Source organism: Cavia porcellus, unplaced genomic scaffold (genome assembly GCF_034190915.1).
Source record: "Cavia porcellus strain 051 isolate PalLab524CR breed Dunkin Hartley unplaced genomic scaffold, mCavPor4.1 scaffold_14, whole genome shotgun sequence".
Classification (NCBI taxonomy): Eukaryota; Metazoa; Chordata; class Mammalia; order Rodentia; family Caviidae; genus Cavia; species Cavia porcellus.
Genome location: NW_026947497.1, coordinates 45,712,521 through 45,732,374, shown reverse-complemented (window position 1 = coordinate 45,732,374; position 19,854 = coordinate 45,712,521). Strand labels below are relative to the sequence as shown.

The following is a 19,854-nucleotide window of genomic DNA, read 5'->3' as shown; positions in this document are numbered from 1 at the left end:
GACTGTGTATCACTGGTTGGGCTCACATACTGCTTTTTCACACTAATTATATTGCTGCAAATTATTTATTTGTATCTTGCCACTAATTTGTCAGTACTATATTAATATCAGCCAAAAAGTGTTGAACACCTGAAAGAGAGTAGCAGATTTTTCTAGTATCTGTCACTATGAAAGTACCAGAGAGACAAAGGCCCTGTCTTCATGGAGCTTAGATTCTACTGTGAAGAAACAGAAAACACTCTTATTAGTAATGTTTTGATGACATTAAAGTAGAGTGATAGAGTCTAATGTGGTATGCAGGAGTGGCACTGCTCTTCAGTACACTTTCCTTATAAAAAATCAATTTAATCCCTAAAGTTATTTCGTAAAGAGGTTGTCCTATGAGTCATAGGAGGATTTATGACCTGGCCCTGCAGCTAGGCCATGGTGCAGCCGGGACCTAACTCTGTAGTCGGGTTCGTCGGCTGCGCGGTTCCCTGCTCTGGAGTGAGGACGCACTGACCCGTCTTAGGGGTTAACCTTGGCCGTGTAATCCTGGGGTTTAAAATACGTGATTCTCACTGTCTGCACAATTTATTTGTTTTTTTTTTTTTTTTTTTTTTGTCTTTTTTCCTTTTTATCGGTACCGGGCATCGAACTCACGACTGCCTGCTTCCAAGGCAGGCGCTTATGCCGCTGAGCTAAATCCCCAGCCCCTATCTGCACAATTTATGATGGTCTCAGTATCTAATCACTGGTACCGCTGATGCCCAGATTTCTTTGGTTTTTGATCAATGGATGATGTTCCTATTGGGCTGCACCTTGGTTGTCCAGTGTAGACAGGAAGCATATATTGCAGGTGGTTGATCAACCTCAACTACGGGAGACGACTTCCATGACTTACTTCTTTTGCTAATAGGGAAAAATGTATCCAAATGGTTTATGAATTTCTATATCACATGGGCAAGGCTGTTTAAATTTGTAGCTTATGTTTTGTAGAAACCAACTGCTTAAGACTTGCATGTAGTATGGAAGGCAGATGAAAAATATACTAAAAATAAACTTGGAGCTAAGCTCCTGGCAAAGTAAACAGCTATGAAACAAATCCACAGTCCCTTGTCCTCAGACCAGAGATCTAACTTCTGAAAGCTAAAATTTTTAAATACAGCAAAACCTAATCTAATGTCATTATTTATCTGTATTCTCATATGTTCTGCTGTAAAGTATTAATGTGTAATATATTGGAAGTGTTTTGTAATATACAGTATACCCACAGTATTCTCTTTCTAAAATCCAAAAAATTCCAAATATAGGAACCCAGCTGACTCAAATTGTGGAGCTAACTTCATAGTCCTTTGTGTTTTGTAGCTGTCACCCCCATAGAAAAAAGCTGGATTAATCTATTTAATGTCAGAGTAGTCTGAGCTTTGTCTTCTTTGTATACTTCTATATTTGAATTCTGTAACAACATGCTACGTATATCTAATTTTTTTAACATGGTTATAGGCATCTCCATATAATGATAGTCTGGAGCTTTGTTATTATTTTTCTTCAGTGATTAAGATGCAGTGATTTTATACTTTAAATGAGGAAAGAAAATTTCAGCCACATAAATGAAGCACAGCTCTAGGCACTTCGGATATATTACTGGACAAAACGAAAACAAAAACCCCCACCTTTATTGTAACTTAACATTTTAGTAATCCTGGAAGTCTGCCTGAGATGCCATGTTCAGTTTGGATCAATGTACAAGGTGTCATCAGACCATTATTAAATTACACACTTTATATCTAAGTCAGTTGGCGATCATTTCTGTGCATAAAGATAACTACGTGCATGTGCGCACACATACATAGACACACTTTACCTGATTTGATAGGTTAAGTGGGTAACCTTATCAACGTGTATAATCTGCTGGCTTTCAAATAATTCTAGATAGTATCTGGTACTGAATATTATTTTTATTTTCTGGAAGAATGTATGTATTTTTGTCTTATTCCACTTTTTATGTTTTTGTAAGAAAGCTTTCCTTGAGAATCTTTAATATCTTAACAAGCACATTTAGTGATTTCTTTATGAATCATTCCTGGATCAGAATTGGAATTCTTGGCCTTATCTCTGACTTACTGTAGAAAGCTGAATAAATTATGTCTCACTTATAAGCCAGTTAAATAATGGTAGATATAATCTAAGATTTTTTTAAAATGTGACATAAACAAGAAGCACTACATTTGGTATAGTTAAGTGTTTAGACATTACAATTCTGTTACTTTCACAAGTACCTATTGATATAGCCCATCTTTTTATTTGCATATTTAGTGTTTATTCCTAAAATGTGAAAAGTAAAGTATTGTAAGATTTTTTAAATGATTTTTTAAATCTGGTATTAGATTAATGACATTTTCTCCTTTGACTTTGGTAGTGTCTATGTAAGTTATATACATATAACTTAAGGTATAGAGGGAGAACATTATTCAGCAGTATTTCTCAAACATTTTGTAATTGCATTTCTCTCTACTGAATACCTTTCACAGCTATTAAACCATAAAATTGTAGGCTTTTCTGTTCATTCCACCCCTTTACCCAAATTGCAGATTTTTCTTCTGGCAAGAGCCATCATTTCTCAAACACATGCTCCCTATTATATTAGCATTGCTTTTTCCATATTTGTTTTCCTTTACAGGATAGAATATTTCAGAGTGGCCCTTTGGTAGTAGCAACTCAGGGTGTAGATAAAGCATAAGAGCATGTAGATAGAAATGATATAAGAATTTTGATATACATAGTTAACTCAAAGCATAATTTGATAGAGGATTCAATGAATGCATTCTGTGGAAATTTACTTAGGACTGAATTAAGACTTTTAGACTGAACCTCCTTTCTCAAATAAATGTAGAAATAAAGAACCCACACAGAAAAGGTTAAATATGAATCCCCACAGCATGATTAGGTAGTTATTTGATTTTGATTATTTTATGATATTCTCCAGGAATGATGGAAAAAATCTGTTTTAAGAGGGAGAAATGTATGATTCATGTTGGGTGAAATTCTTTTATCTTAAATTTCTTCTCCTTTACTAGTCTGGAACATGAAAATTGAAATTTGCTAGTTATTTCTATATTTAATTATATTTTGATGTGTGGGTGGAGAACAGTTCACTTGGCAACGATTTAAGCTTAACTGACTTCAGTAATCCACATAAATCTCTGCATTAGCCCCTGAGAGTTTAAAATGTCATTGTTACTACTCATATGAACATGTAGGGGCAGTGTAGTACTGTTTTTGTAAGTCTTGCCTGAATTTGTACGTTTTAAAAATCTAAATGTTACTGTTAAAGTTTGCTCTTCTCTGAGAAAGTGTACCTATGTTTTTAAGGAATAGTTGATGGTACTTTATTAAGTTCAATTCAGATTCTTAAATATATTACGCAAAAGTTTTTTTTTTTTTTTTATAAAGCCATGGCCTTGATCTGTATTTGAATTCAAGGATTATGTTGTTAGTTAAAAGAAAATACATTTTTATAGTCAGATGATAAACGAGAATAAATGAATTCAAGAAAATATTAAAAATACTAAGATCAGCGCAGTTTTGTTTTATTCTGTACCAGCCTGTCAAAATGTTTATGTCCTGAATTTTTGTCATGTGAGCAAAATTTGTATTACTTAGCAGTCTTATTTTAGAATTATTGTTTTTAAAATATCAGAAGAATTAAGGTTCTTAGGCTCTGTATTGTAAAATATAGGTAGCTTATCCCCTGACATATACCTAAAACAAAGAACTGAGCACTTATCTCTTTATCTGTTTATTTGTTCTGTTCAACATTTCGTGTGTTCCAAAACTGCTTTGGACAGTTAGAGTCCAACAGTGAACAAAGCATACCCAAGTCCTCATTCCTGTGGAGTTTACATCAGAATGGTAGCTTGCTTAAGAGCAGGGATGACAAAGCTTGTCAGCCCTGGGTGTAGGTTCTTAATTCTACCGCTTGCGGTGCCTCATCTGTACAGCGGAGAGAATACCAGTACTTAATACTTAGGATTGTTGTAAGAGCAAAATGAAATAACTTGTAGAAAATGTGATTATGTGATCAGAGCATGCTATCATGAAGACCACATAAGACTTTTTTAAATGTGTGGTAAAAATTATAATTAATTCTTTTGATTTAGTAGCACTGCTTTTATTTTTTTTTTTATTTTTTTTTTTTTTTACTTAGGTCTAGGATTTTTTGACAGCTTTTTCACGTGTACTGTCTTCAAATTGTGAAAGGAAATAATGTAACACCAGTTTTGAATAGTCAGTTTTCTTAAACAGTTTTCCTGAGTGACTGTTAATCTTCTCTAAATGGGAAGGTACTGCACATGAAACATTAATGTGATTTAGTTCTACTTACATTATGTAGATTCATTCAGTGTGACTATCATGTATGTAAAAAATTAACCCCATTATGTCTACCTAAATGAAGAAAATGATATGCAGCATCTTTGTATTTTATTTGGAAAGTCTTGAATATTCAGAATAAATGTGTTGGCTTCAAATGTCATTAAATTAGAATTTGAAAAAGTGATATATAAAAATTAAAGATGTAGATTTTATAAACTCACTTGTTCTTTGCTTAAAATGTCTAGTAAATAGTTTTCATTATGATTTTAAGTTCTACTATTTTTTTCTTTCCAAAGCTCCAAAATTTGTTGATTAAGAAATGGAATATACTTGTTAACGTCTTTAACACTACCTTGTAAAAATGGCACTAATTACTACATAAGGCTTGACATAAAAGCTTTTAAGGAACTGATTCACAGATTTTAGCAAAAGTCCTTAGACATTTAGAGCTTTCTTTGGTTTCCTGTGCTCTCTGGGTTCTCTTTAGCGTGCTCATATGTATAACACTCCCCTGTCTCCCACCGCCACCTTGCATGCCTTGCACAAATACACACAAATAAAGTTTAGACCCCCTCCTCTGTTCAATAGCTTATCAGCTATGTTCATGCTGCAGTTGCTTCCTTGAGGGGAAGTGTTGTTCTGCTGTTTTATATTAGCTTTGTTATCATGCAGTATTTTTCAGCTGCTCGTGCTCATTACCATACAGCTGGCATGTAGAGGAGAGAAGGGAGCAGGCAGGAGTTGTACCGGCTACAAGAATGAGCAGCTCTCTTGCAGATGGGGTGCTGGCAGATGGGGCATGTGTTTGAACAGGTTTTACTAATAACAGAGTGCATTAAAAATCATTCTGAGCAAGTCTAAGGTCAGTGCCATGAATTCAGAGCTTGAGAGGTTGTTTAGCTTTTTGTAGACCTATTTAGAATACTAACTGTAATACAAAATAATAGTAGTAGTAGTAGTAATAATAATAATAATAATAATAACAATAATGGGCAAACCACAGTCTTCCAGATGTATCTAATGAGTCTTTCCTTTATTTTCCTCTGTCTAATGTCTCTTTAATATAATTTAGAAAGTGCTACTAGTGGGCTAGTGTCGCTCATCAGTTTAACGTGTCATAATTCTGAATATATTTACTTAAAATTCCGAGACCATGTCTACATTTAAAAGTGTGTGTACTTTGAGAAAAACACAATAACAGTCTTCAGTTTATATATATAATGAATATTATCTAGAAGATGAAAAGGAATATTTGGAGATTATATGGATAGTGTTGACTACATTGAAGATTTAGTTGAGGTATTGTTGACTTATGTTCCCTCTGCAAAGTTACAAGTGAATAAAATGTACACCCAGAAATATATCTATCTTGGAAAGTATTCCTTGCTCACAAAACCAAAATGAATTAGATATAATTGAAATAACTGTCAGTACTTTTTTTAAACCAAGTATTTCAGTAGAATCTTCATCTTTTGAACTTTATTGTTTTATAGCATTTCTTGATATATCCTGTCTCCATCAGAGAAACTGATAGAAAGCAGAGGAAAAAAAACCTAGGCAATTATATGTAAAATGTATGTATTCAATTTAATCTTAATGTGAAATGAATTCTTATTTTGTTCTTAGAGGTTAAAATATATGAGTATACTATCTACATTATATATACTATAGATAGCTAATTTTTTAGCAAGTATTAATTTCAGTGTTTTTGGTAATTCTCAGAAACTTTCATACTTCAGATTATTGCTAGTAAGGTAGAGAAGCAAAATGCTACCTGTTAATGCCCATGAATAGATAGCTTAGGCGACATCTTTAGGAAATGATGTACATAAGCAAATATTGTGAAGCATTATCAGGACTGTATATTCCTTTTAATAGTGAAAGTTTTTATTGTTTTGGTCCTTTATAAAGGTGTTGGAAGCATCAGATTGTACAATTGTGTTTTCATTGCACATCAACCTGTATTTCCTTCTAATTTAACTTATTAAATTATGCACATACCTAGGGATACTTTTCCTTAAGGGGAAATGTAAATATGTAAATTATTATAAAAATATAATAGAATAATTAAAAGAATAAATATATAAACTATTGTTCACCTATATTGCCCTTTTATTCTGAATATTATATTTTCAAATTATGGTGAAAATTAACATTTTAAAATTATTTCTGTAGTTCTATCCTTGTTGAATTGAACATATCTTTGTTCATTATCTTCCATATTATTTATTGACACTTTACTATGTGCGGGACCATGTGGAATACAATAGGAACAAAAGTAGAAGTGGTAATTGCATTCATAGAATTTAGAATCTGATTTGGAACCTAGGCAGATAATTAATGTGCTAACATTGTAACAGAGTTTGGCTTCAGATGTTGTGATTGACAGCTTTAGAATGGGAAAGAGTTAGAAGGAAGTTAGAGATCTTTATTACAGATGAATTATATACTTCATCTCCAACCCAGACCTTCTGCTGACCTCCAGAGCTCTTGGAACATTATATTCTCTCTCCTGGATGTATCTCAAAGATGCCACAAGACCCATGTGTTTTCAAGAAATATACCTGAGTGCTCCTTCCTTGACTAACATTGAGTATTAGCTTTTCATTGTTCTTACATAAAGACAAAATTCCTTTGAGATCTTACAAAATCAATTTCTGCCTTACTTCTCCAGCTTGATCTTAAACCTGTCATAGAACCTTTATTCTCTGCCTCAGGCAGTATATAGCCCCCTTCCCCATCCTCAACCTAACTCAGTTATCCTTTCAGAGAGATGTTTCCTCTGAATCCCTGGACTAGGTCACAACCTTAACATACGTTGTGTAACATTCTGTAGCTTTTCACTCAGTTGCAGTTTTGCTTTGTTTTGTTTTGTTTTGTTGTCTTTCTTCCCTTCTAAATATAAATTCCAGCCATAAAGATGAGCCCATACTTAAATGAGGGTGTCTATAGGAGATTAAACTAGTGATATAAACCTACATTTGTTGTAATTATATTTCCTTGGTAGGATAAAGATAGAGACAATTAAGGATGGGGCAGAATCACAGAAATATGCTTATATTAATACTGAAGTTAGGGAAGGATAATCATATGGAGCAGATTGGAGTTTATTAAAGATGGACCAGCTCCTAAAAAATATCTTACGTGGTAAAACTAAGAAACTGAGCCAAAGTGACAACCACACTATATGCTCTGTATGTACAGAACGTTCTGTCTGTGTTCCTATGGAAAATCTCTTAACTGTGTGTGTGCTGAACTAGAAATATTTAAAGTCAAGTGGAAGCTATAGTATTTCCCTTCAACATGTATTTATGTTGGAGTAGTCAACAAAGAATATTTTAAAGCAGCTTCTTCAGTAACTTTGATATATAACTTCTGTCAGTTTTCTGTAGGGTTCAGATCATTTTGGTAATGATAAAGAATTTTGTAGCTTGTTTGAAAAGACATTTCAATAAAAAATCCTTTGGTGTATTCTGTTCTCAGTTTTCTTTCATTGTTTTATGTTTGAGGGAAATAAAGCATAAGACTATGAAGGAATAGGACATAAAAGTTCTTAGAGAAGTTGGGAAAAGAAAGCAAATGCCCATGTGTTGTGAGCACTTCTCATCAGCCTTCCCTCCATCCTGCCCACTGAGAGTGCCCAGCATAATACACATTGTGTCAGAGGTGATGGAAGCAGTTCTTCACCAGGGAGGCATTGGTGAGTTCTCAGAAGTGAAATGTATCAGTGCACGTTTAGCTGCCTGTTCGTTGTTCTCTTGTGAACATATAACACATACGTACACTGAAATGGTTCTATAAACTTTGTAGAATTTTTAAACTGACATTTCTTGGTTCATATATGGAGAAACTGTATTTCATTGTGTATAAAGTGGAAACCAAGATCTGCTTATGTTCAGCTACCTTACTTACTTGTCTTGGGACAATTTGGAGAAGTTACTTCAGCTTTCTTCTGTGTCTCTTTCTCATCTGTGAAATAGAGATAACAGCTGTATCTCTTTTATAAGGGTGCTGTATAGCTTCAGTGAGGTAGTGTTAACACACTCACCTAGAAGAGGGCCTGGCTTATAGTAAGTTCTCCTCTCTGTTTGCTTTCTTAAGGGAATATCTTTTAAAAATAAGTTGTTTACTCAAATTTGAATAAAGTTTCTAGCATTTTGATGGGCTACTGAAGAAGTCAGTGTAAAATCTAATGTTTGTTTTCCTTCAATTCTTTGGGTTTAAAATACTACCATATGCATTTCCTGAAATATTTAGTTCTTCTAGCTCTGGATATTGTCATATAAAGCATCTAATTTCATTTTATTAGTATCAGTTAATTATTTATTCACTTGTCTGTCTTCTCAGAATTAGGAGTTGTTCCAGGATAGAGACAATTCCAACTTGCTCAATTTTACCTTCTTGTTGCTTAGTGCATGGTTTTCAATTACCCTGGCTAAATATTTCTCAAATATGGTAGATCCAGTCCCCCAAAAGTAATGTTAGAATTATGGCTTAGTCCCCTCCCCCATGTTGCCTCATTGCTTAGAACATAAAGAGACCCATTATATAACTCAAAGGATTTGTTTGGATGAGATTGACAGTATTATAATGGAATCTGAGGTTAGAGGCCTACCATAAATTGCTTGCAGTAATTACCTTTTCTTGTGCTACCTGTTTATAAATAAATATAGTGAATTTCACAAAGTTAAAGTCTTTGAAATGTATTGTTGGGAATAAATTACATCTTGGTCCTATTAAATCTGTTTATTGCAATTGTTTAACAAAAAGTAGGTGAGTAGAAATATCCTAGAAATAGTATTTAATTTCAGTCTTTGCCATTAATATTTGATTGTGATGATTAGCACATCTTTATCTCCTCTTGAAAAATATTGTTTTTTCATTATAAGCATTTTGCTGTGATGAAATAAAAGGAATGTTTTAAAGTAAAGAAGAGAGGGTATGTGTGTGTGTATGTGTTCATCTCAAGGTCTAAGAAAATAAAGTATTATGATTTGAAGATTAAGTTTAACATCATTTTGCTTGTTTTGAATTTATATTCATGGGGCAGATTTTAACTTCCTCATAGATTTTTTTTTCCCCCCACGTTACAGAGTTCTGGACATACATTGATTCAGACTTAAATTTCAAAAGTACTATGTTTGAAAGTGTTCTAGGATCCCCACATAGCGGTTCTCAGCAGACTAACTTAGTAGCCATCATTCTGTCACTACTTCCTCTGCCTCATGTAACTGGTGGGAAACTTGTGACACCTGTCATGTACAAATATGACAAACTTTCAAAGTTGATTTGTAGACATTTGGAGGCACTGGTATTGACTGATAATTTTTAAATTATGTGCTAAAACACTAAATTTTTAAATTATGTGCTAAAACACTAAAAATTTTACTAAGGGAAATGAAAACAGTTTCATTGCAAACATCTTTTAAGATATCAAAGTGCTCCTAATCAGCATTCTTATATAGTTTGCTGTTAAAAAAAAAAAAAACTATTGTATACCAGATACCTCTTTGCAGTAATATTATTTTAAAAAAATTTTCACAACAGGCAAAATTTTATCAAACCCTCCTCATGACCTGTTGCAGCAGAATTTTGTTGCACTCACATTTTGTTTACTGACTTTAGAATCTTTTGCAGTCAGGGAATGATATAACATGTGCTTATTAGTCATGTAATTCTTGATTTTTTTCACAGAAAAGAATGCCATTTAATTATTTATCAAATAATTACTTTAAACATAAATCCACTTCCAAAATAACTATTGAGAATCCTCCTTTTTAAACATAGTGGGTCCTGATGACTAGGTTCTTTTCTACTCACTTTACAGCTACATACGACACTGGAATTCAAAGAGCAAGTAAACTAAAGTAAGGAATTTGATTAAAGATCACTATGATGTATATTTTATAGCAAGAATGTGGTATTGTGTTGTTTCTTACTAGCACAATACAGAGTAAGTATTGAGTAAATATTTTTGCCTAAGTGAAGTAAGTGTAAATCCATAGACATTGATTAATAAAGAATTTTAAAAGATTGGTTAAAGTAATCCTTTGTCATTTTACTGGAAAATTAATAAGATTCTTGAGGGAGGCCTATATTTTTAAAAGTTCAATAACTTTGAATCTGAATTTCATGTCTCTGCCAGCCAAATTGGCAGTTGAATAAATTTATCAAATTCAGTAAGTCAGCTAATACAAGATCATAGCGTGGAGAACAATGAGTATATTTAAGGCTAAGCAGGTTTGGATGACTACCTGCTGGTGAGGTTGTACCTAAGGCTAGTGTTAAATTTGTTTGAAGGCTTTTCTAACTTTGAGGTTCTATGATTATGTTTTAAGTTCTTGTGTGGTCACAGAGAAGTAACTTATGCAGTGTCCTTTCAGCTCAAAGTAACGAAGGATGATTACAACTTTCGTTGTAGCAAACATTGGCAAAAATACAGTTGGCAGAGACACTGACAGTCTAGAGATCCAAACCCTATCTTCTTTCTCAAGGAGTAAATTATCATGTGGAAAAAGAAAATCAAAGCCGAGAAAGTAGAAGAGTAAGGAGATAGACATGCAATGTGGTACATGCTTCTTATAGGACTGAGTTACTAGCTATGAAGAGCTTAGAATGAGGCCTAACACATTTGGTACACAATAAATAAGGGTTACTTTCTATCTTTTAAGTTATCTTTTATAAAGCTATCTTTCTCTTTTAAGTTAGGAGATCTTAAGGATAGATGCTGAGCTTGAGAGGTAATTTTGAAGTAGCAACTGAGAGAAATGAAAGAGTAGTTGCTTTATGAATTACTGAGTTGAATGAAACTCAAATACTATTGTGTATTCTTTTGTTTGTATCTCTGATTTCAGTAGGTGAAAATTACTTTGTGAATGGTCTTTAATTTTACATACATTTTTAAGAATTTAAAGAATTGAGGCAGGTCCCAGTGGTGCATGCCTGTAATCCTAGTGGCTCTGGAGGCAAGAAGTTTGAGTCCAACCTAGTAAGCTTAGTGAGAGCCTGTCTCCAAATAAAAAATACAGAAATGAGTTGGGGGTATAGCTCAGTATGCAGGTCCTAAGTTCCAACTCCTGGCACCATAATAAAAATAAGTAAGTAAATTGATCAATACATTCATATATGGGTAAAGATTATACAGAGCTGTGTTATGTTAAAGTACTCCTGTTTAGAACTCTTCCAATAACTTCATATTGCACTTCCAAAACCATTGACCATGGTCTGCAAGATGCTACATGATCTGACCTATATTTCCCTCTCTGACTTCATCTTTTATCCGACACTTCACCCTAGCCACAGGTACTGCATTCCTGCTCATCCTGGGCTCAGTCTTGTCATTTTGGCTTAAAAATTGTCTCCTGAATGAGGCCATTCAAAATTAGTCACAATTCTCTATACCCTGATTATTGACTTCTTTCATAGCACCCTATTTTAGTTTGCTGTTTAAAGTTACCACTAGGTGAAATTATTTGGCTTGTTTATTAATTTACTTATTATATGTCTTCTCCTCCAGAATGTAAACAGTATAAGGGTGGAGAGTTCATCTCTCTCTTGTTCATCACCCTGTGCCCAGTGTGTATCTAGGACAGTTTCTAGCACATAGTAGGACTGCAAAGGTTAAACTCGTTTGTTGACTGGTAAGAGAAAAAGACAGGAAATCCATATTAAGCCATTTAGATGACCACTATTAACATTTTTATATATTTGTCCAGCCTCCCCCAAGGGACCACTGTTGAATCCCGTATACCTCTTAGTATTCACTAGACTTCTACCAAGATCTGTATGTGATGGGCAGTTTTTATAATTCCAGAATGCTCCATAGTAAAGTCTGTTTCTTAGGAGGCTTAGCATCTGGGAGTTGAGAGTAGGCAGGTGTGGAGAATTTTCCAGTCAGTTGTATTTTGAATAGCAGAAGTCCTTTTGGCCACAGGTTGGTCAGAGTCAATGACTTAGGTCCTTGCCTACTTCCCTGAAGTAGTTTTCACTGTCTTTTCAAGCAAGATTGTAATGAATATTTAAGAAATCTGCGTGTACCACTTCCTAACCCACTGTATTCAAGTATATGTATGTATGCTTTCTGATATGAATGTCTATCAAAACAGAAGCATTTTTATTGCTACGTATTTGAAACAAAAGTAAAAAATCAACGGTCTTCATAAGTTCAGCATTTTAATTCAGCTATCACAAATTTAAATTGATAGAGCAACACATAGGTTATCCCGTAACAAACCTTACACAATTAATAATTACTGGTATTGAAAGTCCTAGCGGCATTATTAATCATGTAGTAATAATAGCATTTTCACATACATCCCAGGTCCCTAGATGGTGACTTCCTCTCCTCCTCAATACCTACCAAATTTCATCTTGTAAAGTCAAAGTATATCTTTTATGAAACCTTACATACTTCTAAAATTTCTCCATATTCTGATTTACATCACCCAGTTGGACAATTGATATATAGTCCAATATTATAGTCCATTATTAATAGTCTCTATTAATACCTTGTCTTGCTGGATGGATTTATGGTATCTTGAGAGGGGAAGAGTATTATGTTTTTGTTTGTTCTTGGTAGCATTTTGTAGAGATTGGGATAGAACAAGTGATTATTTTTTAATCAATTGGTTTAAAACTTTTCTTTCCTTTCTGTCACCTTTTCTCCATCACCGTTTGCCCCAGATTCCCATATGCAGTAAAACACATTTATACTTAGAGGTCCCTTAGGAGCGCCAGTGCTCATAGGCGCTCGTAGTTTTGGGAAGGTGATTTGATTATGGGACTTCAGAGCTGACTCACTTCAGGAAGTGGGTTCTGGTTGAAAGAGTCGCATTTTGGAAGGTTTGTCTCCTTCCCTGGCTCTTCTCTTTATTGTCTGCCATGCCTTAGCGCAGGTCTCCTTCACAGTGCCTCTCTGCCATGGCATTCCACCTGGACCAGCTCTGAAACGTGTGCAAAAATAGACTTCTCCCTTAAGTTGTGAATGTCAAGTATTTTGTCCCAGCAGTGAAGAAAGTAACTAAGACAGAACCTAAATACATACTTATTCGATGACTTAGTGGACTGTTGCATCCATAATTATTACGTGCGTAAACTGTCACACGTTTTTTTCTTCAGCAATGTCTGATTTTTGGTTTAGCTCAACTTGTACTACCACACATCTAGTGGGAATTAGTAAGCGATGTTGAACTCGAGGACCAGTGAGCAAGATTCTCTGTAGAGCTGACTGTTTAAGACACTTGTCTCTCCACCTCACCGTCTTCTGTTAATTCCAGAATTTTAAAGTCTTTGAAATAGGAAAAAAAAAAAAAAAGACTGATACACCACAGTTGCGAAGAATTTCTTGTAAGTCAGGTAAATGTATCTGAGAGTCACAAACAAGTCTTTATAAATAGGGTCTTAGTAAAGAAAGACCAAAGGTGAATGGGGTTCTAGGCGTTACACTTAATCCCTTTGGTAATAATTGGCAGTTCCTTACCTTATTGAAAATATTACTATGAGAAATTTGAGAGGAAGCTTTTGGATATGAGTTCAAGCTGCTTACCGATAGTAGGATTTGAAGCAGGAGATATAAGAATTAAGTGTTTTCTAGATAAATCACATAGTAGGAGCTAGCTAAATTCTGAATGAATGGAATACATTACTAATCAGTGGTTTCACTACTTGCATTGGTGAATATGTGGCTGCTACAAATACATATTATTTTAATTATGAAAACTATAATACAACAGAATTATTAATTTGCCAGTTTCAGTTCTGGGCCTTTTAATAAGCATTCGCATCCCAGAGAGTTAATGACAGTGAGTTAAGTTTCCTAAAGGTTGTTTCAGCCTCAACATGCTTGACATTCCTTTCTTTGATGTTGAAATTTTGAACTGACTCTAAATTCTGTGCTCACAGCAAGACAGCTAACTGTTCCTATTCCTCTCTGGATTCTCTTATTATAGTAACATGGAAATGTTTTTTTAAATGCCAGCAAGATAATTAAAAGTGCCAATAGTGTTTGTAGTATCAACTAATTACAATACAAAAACTAAGTGCAATATATACCCATGCTTCAGTTTATGTACTTGTTAACATATACTGTACTTATTAAATAAATGCTGTGGTTACTGTTATTGTCTTATATGGCAGATTATCAAAAACCATTGCTTACGTCTTGTTTTGGATGCTCTACAATTAAAGTTGAATAGAATGTGAGACTTCAAGTGTAGGTGGTAGGGAAGGAAGATGTATAAAAGTAGTGACATTGAGCTGTGATCAGTGGAGTAATAGATCTTTATATATTTCAGATGAAAATAATGTCCCAGAGTCTAAGCAAAAGTACTCTGAATTAGTGTTGTTTTGTATACGTACTTCTCTAAAATTACATGATTCATGGAAGACTTTGTATTTTTTCTCTATTTATGTGTTTTTCTTTCTGCTCATAGCCCAATCTTGCCAGCTAGCTATTTGCTCAGAAGATGCCATTTCTGTTATTTAATTGCCCTTGAGTTAATCATTTTAACCCCTAGAGGCTTACGCTATGCAGCAGAAGCATCTTCATCTCTTTATATAAGTTTTCCTCTCAAGTTACTGCTGTCATCCAGGTTTGTACACCTAGCTTAGTACAGTTGTGATAAGGTGAATGTTGGTCTGGGTTGGAATACAGTCCTGTATTCCAGGACCTGCCTGTTAGTGACTTGCTAATGGATTTTTAGTAAGGCTTACAGGTTATCAGTCAACGCAAGAAGTCATTTTTGAACAGTATGGGAAAAAAGTATTGCCTAGGCACAATTTTACGGGTATTTGATTTATTGTAATGAAAATATATTTAATCAGTTGAGACACAAAAATTGGGTGACAAAGTAAGTATTTTCTTAGCTATAATTGGTGAGTAGTGAACCTTTTCAGTGAACTTAATACTACTTAATGTTGTAGCATATAGTATAAAATACTTATTTTTTAATAAATTTAGTCAACATATATGAGACTGGCCAAAGGTTAAAATGTTTCTGTCTACCATAGGGGCTAGAGAGATGGATGTAGATACAAACACAGAAAAAAATTTTTATATCATATTATTAAAATCTGAATTAAGTTTTAAATACCTGTATTTATAGTGAAGACTGTCAGGAACAGAAATGTGAGGATCATGTCTTTTACATTGTTCACTTATATAGTCTAATGGCAGTAATATAATAAATCACAATTTTCACTGATAATACCTCCGTTCTAAAACTAATTTTTATTTCTACTCTATTACTTTGAAATTCAATCACAGGCTTGATTGATTAGCTTTGCTTGGCAAATTATTGACAGTTAAATTAATATTGTAAACAAGATAGGAAGGAGAACTGTTGAAATAGTTGGGAAAATAAGGTCTTTACTGATAGAAATTATAACCATATATATTTTTCACGTAAAGTACAAAGTGATATGTAAAAATCATTCCCAAGGGAAAACCATGGAAGTTGCAGGATGTGATAATGCAGAGACTTTTTCAGGATACTCTTTTTTGTGTATGATTTTGATTTTTGACCATCTAAATAGCTTACCTTTTAAAAAATAAAACATGACTATCCATGTCTATATATAAATATTTATGGGAACAGGTTTTTGTGCAACTTTATAGCAATAAGTGTAAGGGTAACAATGGGAACATTCCTTTGAATATACAAAACCAAGGAATATTTTGTCTTTAAACATTGTAGATTTGGAGACAGTGTCCCCCACCTCATTAAAGTTGTCCATGTTCCCGGAAGGTAGGATATGATTTCAGTTAAAGGCAAACTGTATCCTGTTGAATCACTAGTGTGCCACTGGTCATATGACAAGCAAGTTGCCATGATAAATTCTAGAGGAAATTTCAGATGTTTGGATTACAGTTGTTTCCTTCAGATAACCCAGGGAGAAAAGCCACTTTTCCTCCCTAATCCAAGGTGTTGTAGCGTTTCATAGAGGATTTTTAAACATTTTTTTTCATTAAAATGAAGATTTCAGTTTATAAAGGACTTCTCTTTGAAGTGAGCTACTTGATTATTTAGCAAGCTGATTTTTACTGAGCACAGTACATATTACCTATTGTTTCTGAGGAAAGAATTGAAAAACTAGTAGAGTTTATAAAGCTAGTAGACAGTAGAGTATAATTTCCAGGAGAAGATCAAGGGTGTGTATCTTCATAAAGTCTTACATTATGTTATATTCATTGGCATTTTAAAGTAGAAGACCTTACCTGGTGTCTTAATTAGAAAGGTAAACATTTTTTAAAGTATGATACTACCTTATACTATCTTTCAGGTCATTTTACTAAAGAAAGCTATTTACCAGCAGAGCAGAGAGTATTAAGATGTGGTTAGCCCAAATAGTATTTTTTTTCTTTCTTTTCTTTTTTTTTTTTTTTTGAGAAGGCACTTGCTAAGTACTTTAAATAACTATATCCTCACAGTTTACTTGTAATAAAGAATGTTAATGGGGAGGGTAGGAGTTAATTAACTAGACCTTTAATAATGGGCCTTTCTACTAGTACAAGGGATCATATAATTGCCTCCAGAGCTAGTATGTAGCAAGTTGCAAAATAAAATACCTGAATTTGTATAATCCTAAGAAAAATATTGCCTCAGGCAAACATTACTTTTGCTATTATATAAAATGCTTCTTTAATGATACACAGTATACTTTGTGAAAGTAGCTTTGGAGGTGTAAATCCAATCTCCTTTCTACTCAAGATTAAATTAACAAACAAGGGGGTAAAACTCTAGTAGGTCCAGCATTTGTTAGGGAAGATAGTCTTTCGGACCAATTTTATACACTTAGTCTCGCGATAACTAAGAATTAATGCAGTTTATGGTAATTTTCTTCAAAACTGTGTTTTTAAGGAATGAAATGGAAAATCACAGGGAATACTTTAATCACATCTTCAACATGAGACATGCAGTTTGAAATGTAATTTAGATTACGTAGTTTCTGCAAATGCTGTATGCTCCAAACTGGTTTACTTTATTGTCAGTTCCCCAAAGAATATTTAATCTGTCCCTTTGGGTTTGCCCATTTTATACCATCCAGGCTACTTGAGAAATCTGGTCAACCCACGCAAGGACTCCATTGGAGGACACTTGGTGAAAATAGCCTGTTCTCCTGTTTGGGGCGGGGACGGGGGGCTGCGTGAAAATCTATTTCATTTTCAGAATGTTTCTGGAAGGACTTATTTGTGGAGCTGTTGCTTGCTATGTGAAGCTGTAGAAAAACGCCGGTCTCCCCAATCCGACGCTGCCCTCTGAAAGTTGGGCAGGGGAGGGGGCGGCGCGGGGGCGGGCTCTGCCGCCCACGTCTCCCCGGTTCTGCGCCCGCCGTGCGCTCACGGGTTCCCTGGAGCGGATCAGCGTATAATTGATGTGCAGTCTGCATTGCTGAATCCTGGACTGCACCATTCCGCGTTCAAGGGAAGATGTAATCTGATCCCTCTGCTGCCGAGGGAGGAATCTCTTCAGTGGAGGCTTTGACAGGGCAGCGTCTCCTCCAATAATCTTCTGGTTCTCTCTCATTATTCCCTCGAGTTCTCCTCAGTCGAGCTCATGTATGTATGCGTGTCCCGGGCAGCGGGCTGCTGCTGAGCTGCGTTTGCCTGTGCGGTGGAGTTTGGTGGCCGCTTCTGCTCCCCGGTCTTCCCTTTCTGACGTGCCTGAGCATGTCCACATTAGAATCTGTGACATACCTACCTGAAAAGGGGCTGTACTGCCAGAGACTGCCCAGCAGCCGGACGCACGGGGGCACAGAGTCCCTGAAGGGGAAAAATACAGAAAATATGGGTTTCTACGGCACGCTAAAAATGATTTTTTACAAAGTAAGTAATCTGTCTTTCTCCTGGGCTGTGTGGTTGTGTGCGTGTGCCTGCCTGCCTGGCGAGGAGAATCTGTATCATCAGAGATGGCTGCAGTATCCTCTGATTTTGGTGGGTGGCTGGGTGTCTGGGGTTCTGTCTTATTTCATGAATGTAAGCAAATAATGGAGAAACGACGTGCGCGGGGGGAAAGCTTTGCCTTTCCAATAAAATATGTATTTGAATCAGAATTTTTCACTAAAAATATATTCAGACTTCAGAAATGTGCCTCCGTTAAATGCTGACCTGGAAATACTGTAGCCGTAGTTGGCTCTCAGTGAAGCATTTGCCTTCAATTTTTCAGTACCTTATATTTATTTTTCTTTTTCTATGAGTTGGCTCTAAAAGTCTGGAATCACTAGAATTGGAGGATTTATATTTAAGGAGATTACGTTTACTTTCTGTGCCCCTCAAAAATTTGCAGGATTCATTTTGGGTTGTAAAGTCAGTATCTTCAGTAAACAGTACAATATTTGAAAGACTTCAGAAGATGCAGTGTTGTATAAAATAATGGAAAAATAAAATCCTCATGTTTTTCATAAAATGTATTTGGGGCATTTTTATTCATTGAGAGATCTTCAAGATGGAAATAAAGTTTGCTTTCAGTGGCAAATGGCATTTGCAGCAATGTATTTACAAGATGCCCTGGGAAGTTCTGATAGCTAGTATTACCAACTTCATTAGAATGAATGTTAGTTTCTCATAATAATTATAAAAATAATCTACAAAAGTTATCCCAAAAGTTGATTGTAAGATAATTCCTACTGACTGACTTTCATGATGGATCCATTTGCAGGTCTGTGTGTCTATAAATTATACACGTGGAAGCACGTGGGTACCTAGATTTTACAGCTTTTATAATACACGTTTTTATAATACTTTATGTTTGGTTTTTAATAAAATTATGTAGAGAAAGAAATTAATGGTTTTTGAGAAGGATTACTTTAAAATAACGTAATGATTAGTACAGAACAGAAACTTCTGAAGGAAAGATCCAGACCAGTTCCATTTTTCCCAGTAGCTATTTTATGAACTAAGGTATAAATTGTGGATAGACTCGGTGTACCCTCACCTCCACCCTCTAATGTAAGATCATCCTGCATTGAGTAGAAGGCTTTCGTTATGATTTTAAAGATCAAGTCTTTACTGTGGCTCTAAAAGATTTTTAGGGTCTCTTTAGTTCTCTTTAGTACTTACATTGTATCATACAGTGTTGTGGGTTCCCATGTGAGGAAATAGGAAAATAAACCTGGTGTAAGGTGAGTTTTCACCTTACTGCAGAAATGAGAATAACTGTTTATCACTCTAGGTGCCCCCCAAAACTTGCAGTCATACAGTAATTAGTGAATGCAAATCTGAAAAATGTTGAAAAAGAAAAAGTTGAGTTTCATCAGATCTTATTTTTGAGTTTTAAGATAAATATAGTAAAATTATATCAATTAATTGATAGTGAGATATAAAAATAAGTGTTTCAATATTGGCATTGACAAAATGCATTTTTGAATATATTTATAGTGTAACATGCATAATGAGATAGCTAAAAATGTAAATGCTTGATATATCTTATGAAGAGGCGTAGTTCATTCTTTTCAAATGTGTTGTTCTTGTTTCGGGTTAGAATATTTTATCCAGAGTATCTG

General features: G+C 34.6%; 1 protein-coding gene across 5 annotated transcripts in view; it reads left to right on the top strand.

The window, feature by feature from the left end:
- Fbxw7 (F-box and WD repeat domain containing 7) overlaps nt 1-19,854 on the top strand; it is a 160,279-nt gene that overhangs the window by 113,326 nt on the left and 27,099 nt on the right. The window contains exon 1 of one of the 5 annotated variants that reach the window (XM_003476931.5): nt 17,777-18,178. The exons of the other annotated variants lie outside the window; for them this stretch is intronic. Within the exon in view, the coding sequence (XP_003476979.1) occupies nt 17,918-18,178 (261 nt within the window). The 5' untranslated portion in view covers nt 17,777-17,917. Of the gene's footprint in view, nt 1-17,776; nt 18,179-19,854 lie in introns of those variants that run through there. 5 annotated transcript variants of the gene reach the window in all.